Consider the following 3,162-nt stretch of genomic DNA (forward strand, 5'->3'; position numbering starts at 1 on the left):
CACCTCAGGAGTGTCTGAGGGGTTCTGTGGGGTGCTTGGGGCCAGGAGAGGGGTGTGGGGTATGATGGCAGCAGGAGTGCACACATGTGCAGCTGTGTGTACTGAGCATGTGGCATCAAGACTTGTGCCAGGCAGTGCCATGCACACTCCTGTGTGTGTCTGGTGGTGCTCTCCATGTACATACATGTGTCCTGGGACATCATCCATGCACATACATGTGTGCCAGGGGGTGCCATGCATGGATATATATGTACAACAGGGCACCATGCATGTCCTCACATGTGCCAGGGGATGCCATGCTGTCCAGCCTGGAGAAGAGACCTCAAAGCAGCCTTCCAGTACCTGAAGGGGCTCCAGAAGAGCTGGGGAGGGACTTTTGACAAAGGCTTGGAGTGCCAGGACAAGGGACAATGGCTTTGAGCTGGGAGAGGGGAGATTGAGACTGGAGATGAGGAAGAAATTCTTTCTAGTGAGGGTGGGGAGAGACTGGCACAGGTTGCCCAGGGAGGCTGTGGCTGTCCCCTCCCTGGAGGTGTTCAAGGCCAGGCTGGATGAGTCCTTGAGCACCCTGGGCTGGTGGGAGATGTCTCTGCCCATGGCAGGGGAGTTGGAACTGGATGAGCTTTGGTGTCCCTTCCATCCCAAGCCATTCCATGATTCCCTGACTCACCAGCTCCCAGGTTAAGGATTCATTTCTCCTCCTCACTCACAGCCAGGGTCTCTTGTCCCTTGTCCCTCTTGTCTTGCAGGTGCACAGCACCTGCACCCAAGCACTTGAGCACCTTGGCTTGTCCTGCACCAGAGAGTGATTCCCAGGGGGACATTGGTAAGTTCATCACCCTGCAGGTGGACAAGCTCCCAGCAACACCAACGTGGTGACATCAGCTCCAACACCACCCCAAGTGTCTGACCTGGGGCAGCCATGGGCTGATGGGTGATGGTCTGGGGGTCTCCACACCCAGCTGGGGGTGCTGGGGTGATGGTTTGGGGGTCCCTGACCCTGGCTGAGCCTGTCCTGGTGATGGTTTTGGGGTTTCCACACCCAACAAGGGCTGCTGGGCTGACTTGGGTCTCCTCCATGCAACTGGGGCTGCTGGGGTGATGACCTGGGGAATCTTGCACCTAACTGGGGCTGCTGGGGTGATGGCTTGAAGGTCTCTGCACCCCTTGAGCAGGTGGAAGGAGTTTGGGGAGGGTGGAGGATAGCCCTGTCCCTACAAGGTCCTGTGCCACCCTTGTGCCACCTCCTGCCTGCCACCTCCAAAACCCTCCTGCAAATATTTAGCAGCACTGAGCAAACCTCCTGGTAAGGCCCCAGCAGTGGTGTGCACTGGGGTGGGATCCACCCTGGTGGGATCTGCCCAGTGCCAGGGGCTTCCTGGGAGAGCCACCCCCCCACACACCTACCCAGGGCACCCCAGCACAGCACTGCCTGCTCTGGCTCAGCAAGAGCCACTGCCCAAGGGACGCAGTGGGGTCCTCAGGTTGGGGACGATGTGTCCTTGTCCCCTGGCACTGCAGCCAGTCCCACTGTGCCCTTCCAGCCTCCCAGCTGGGGGTCACCTCCATGTCCCCATCCCTGTTTTCCATCCCTCCCTCCCTCCCAGCCTTTCACAGCCCAGCTTGGTGCTGCCACCCTGGGAGGGGGGTGCTGGGTGCTCTGTGTGCCCCACACGGGGACGTGGCCTCTCCCACCCCCAGGCTTGCTCCTCCTTCACCCCAGCCCCAACGCTGACTCCCTGCTCTGCCTCCCCCCAGGTCAGAGCCAGAGGGGACTCAGTCAGGGTTCCTCACCTCCAGTGAGGTCCCTCCCTGGCTGGGAGACATCTGGAGGAGGAACCACCAGGCCAGGAGCAGGACCCTGGGCTCAGGGGACACACAGAGCCAGGCCAGGCTGGAGGGTGCCCGGTAAGGCTGCTCAGGGTGGAGGGTGCTGGTGGGACACAGGAGAAAGAATTGTTTCCCTGTGAGGGTGACAGAGCCCTGGAACAGGCTGCCCAGGGGGATTGTGGAGTCTCCCTTTCAGGAGATATTCAAGACCCACCTGGCTGTGTTCCTGTGTGACCTGCTCTAGGTGATCCTGCTCTGGCAGGGGGGTTGGACTAGATGATCTCCTGAGGTCCATTCCAGACCCTAACTTTCTGTGATTCTGAGATGCCTTCCTCTTCCTCCATGATACTGTGACCAGAGCACAGCACCCAAGGGTGCCAGCCCTTGGGATAGGGAAGTCCCATGGGTCCTGAAGAGCCTGCAGCTGGGTGGGCAGAGGGTGCAGAGCTCAGTCCTTCTCCCTGGGCAGCTGCAGGCAGGCAACGCTCCCTGCCCTCAACGGAGAGATCCTGCCCGGACCAGAGCTGGGGTCCCTTTGCCCCCCGTGCTCAAAGAGGTGACAAGGCAGGGGACTGTGTCTCTGCAGGGTTAGCATGACCGAGGTGGAACCCGTGCTGGACTTCGCCTCCTCCAGCAGGACAGGACGGCGCAATGCCCTGCCCGACATCCTGGGCTCCCCCGCCGGCGTCAGCCCCTCCGACCTGCCCCTCAAGCTGGCCGAGATGTCCCTGAACGCGGGTAGGTGACGGCGAGATGGAGGAGGAGGAGGAGGAAGATGGAGCAGAGCGTGGGGTGGGCAGGAGCTGAGGTTGCTCACCCCCTTTGTCTGTCCTCACAGGTAGCGCCCAGGACATGCAGTCGCCCTCGGCGGAGGTTCCCCCTCCGCAGCCCCCCAGCCCGGAGCTGAAGGACACCTCCTAACCCCGCTCCCGGGGGGCCGTTGCTGACCAGCGGAGGGGAGAGGAGGCTGTGGAGCATCAGCCCAGGCTTTCCTGGCTCGACCGCAGTCCGCTGGGTTTTCCTCGGTGCTACCGCGGCGAGACCCCCGGGCAGCAGCCCCCACTCGCCCGCGGGGGGCAGCATCGCCTGGCGGGGACCTGCCGTGACCAAGGGGCCATTGCCACCCGTGTCCGGGGCAAGGACCCTGGCGGGTGGATTGCTATTTCTTTCTTTTGCCTCCCCAGGAGGGAGCAAAGTTTTCTTCTGGGGCATCTGGCAGAGCCGAGCGCCGGGGGTTGGCGGGGGGGGGGCTCTTTCTGCCGGCCGCTGGAGCTGCCCGCGGGTGTTCCTAGCTGAGTGTGGTGTTCACTGTGATGGTTTGGGTACCACCAA

At 62.0% G+C, this 3,162-nt stretch overlaps 1 protein-coding gene across 1 annotated transcript; it reads left to right on the top strand.

The window, feature by feature from the left end:
* Positions 1 to 2,423: 2,423 nt before the first annotated feature.
* LOC128980222 (cAMP-dependent protein kinase inhibitor beta-like) lies at positions 2,424 to 2,751 on the top strand. Its single transcript, XM_054398676.1, has 2 exons — positions 2,424 to 2,568; positions 2,669 to 2,751. The coding sequence occupies exons 1-2, from the start codon at positions 2,424 to 2,426 to the stop codon at positions 2,749 to 2,751; spliced, it is 228 nt and encodes a 75-aa protein (XP_054254651.1).
* The last annotated feature ends 411 nt before the right edge of the window (positions 2,752 to 3,162 follow it).

Source organism: Indicator indicator, unplaced genomic scaffold (assembly GCF_027791375.1).
Source record: "Indicator indicator isolate 239-I01 unplaced genomic scaffold, UM_Iind_1.1 iindUn_scaffold_77, whole genome shotgun sequence".
NCBI lineage: Eukaryota > Metazoa > Chordata > Aves > Piciformes > Indicatoridae > Indicator > Indicator indicator.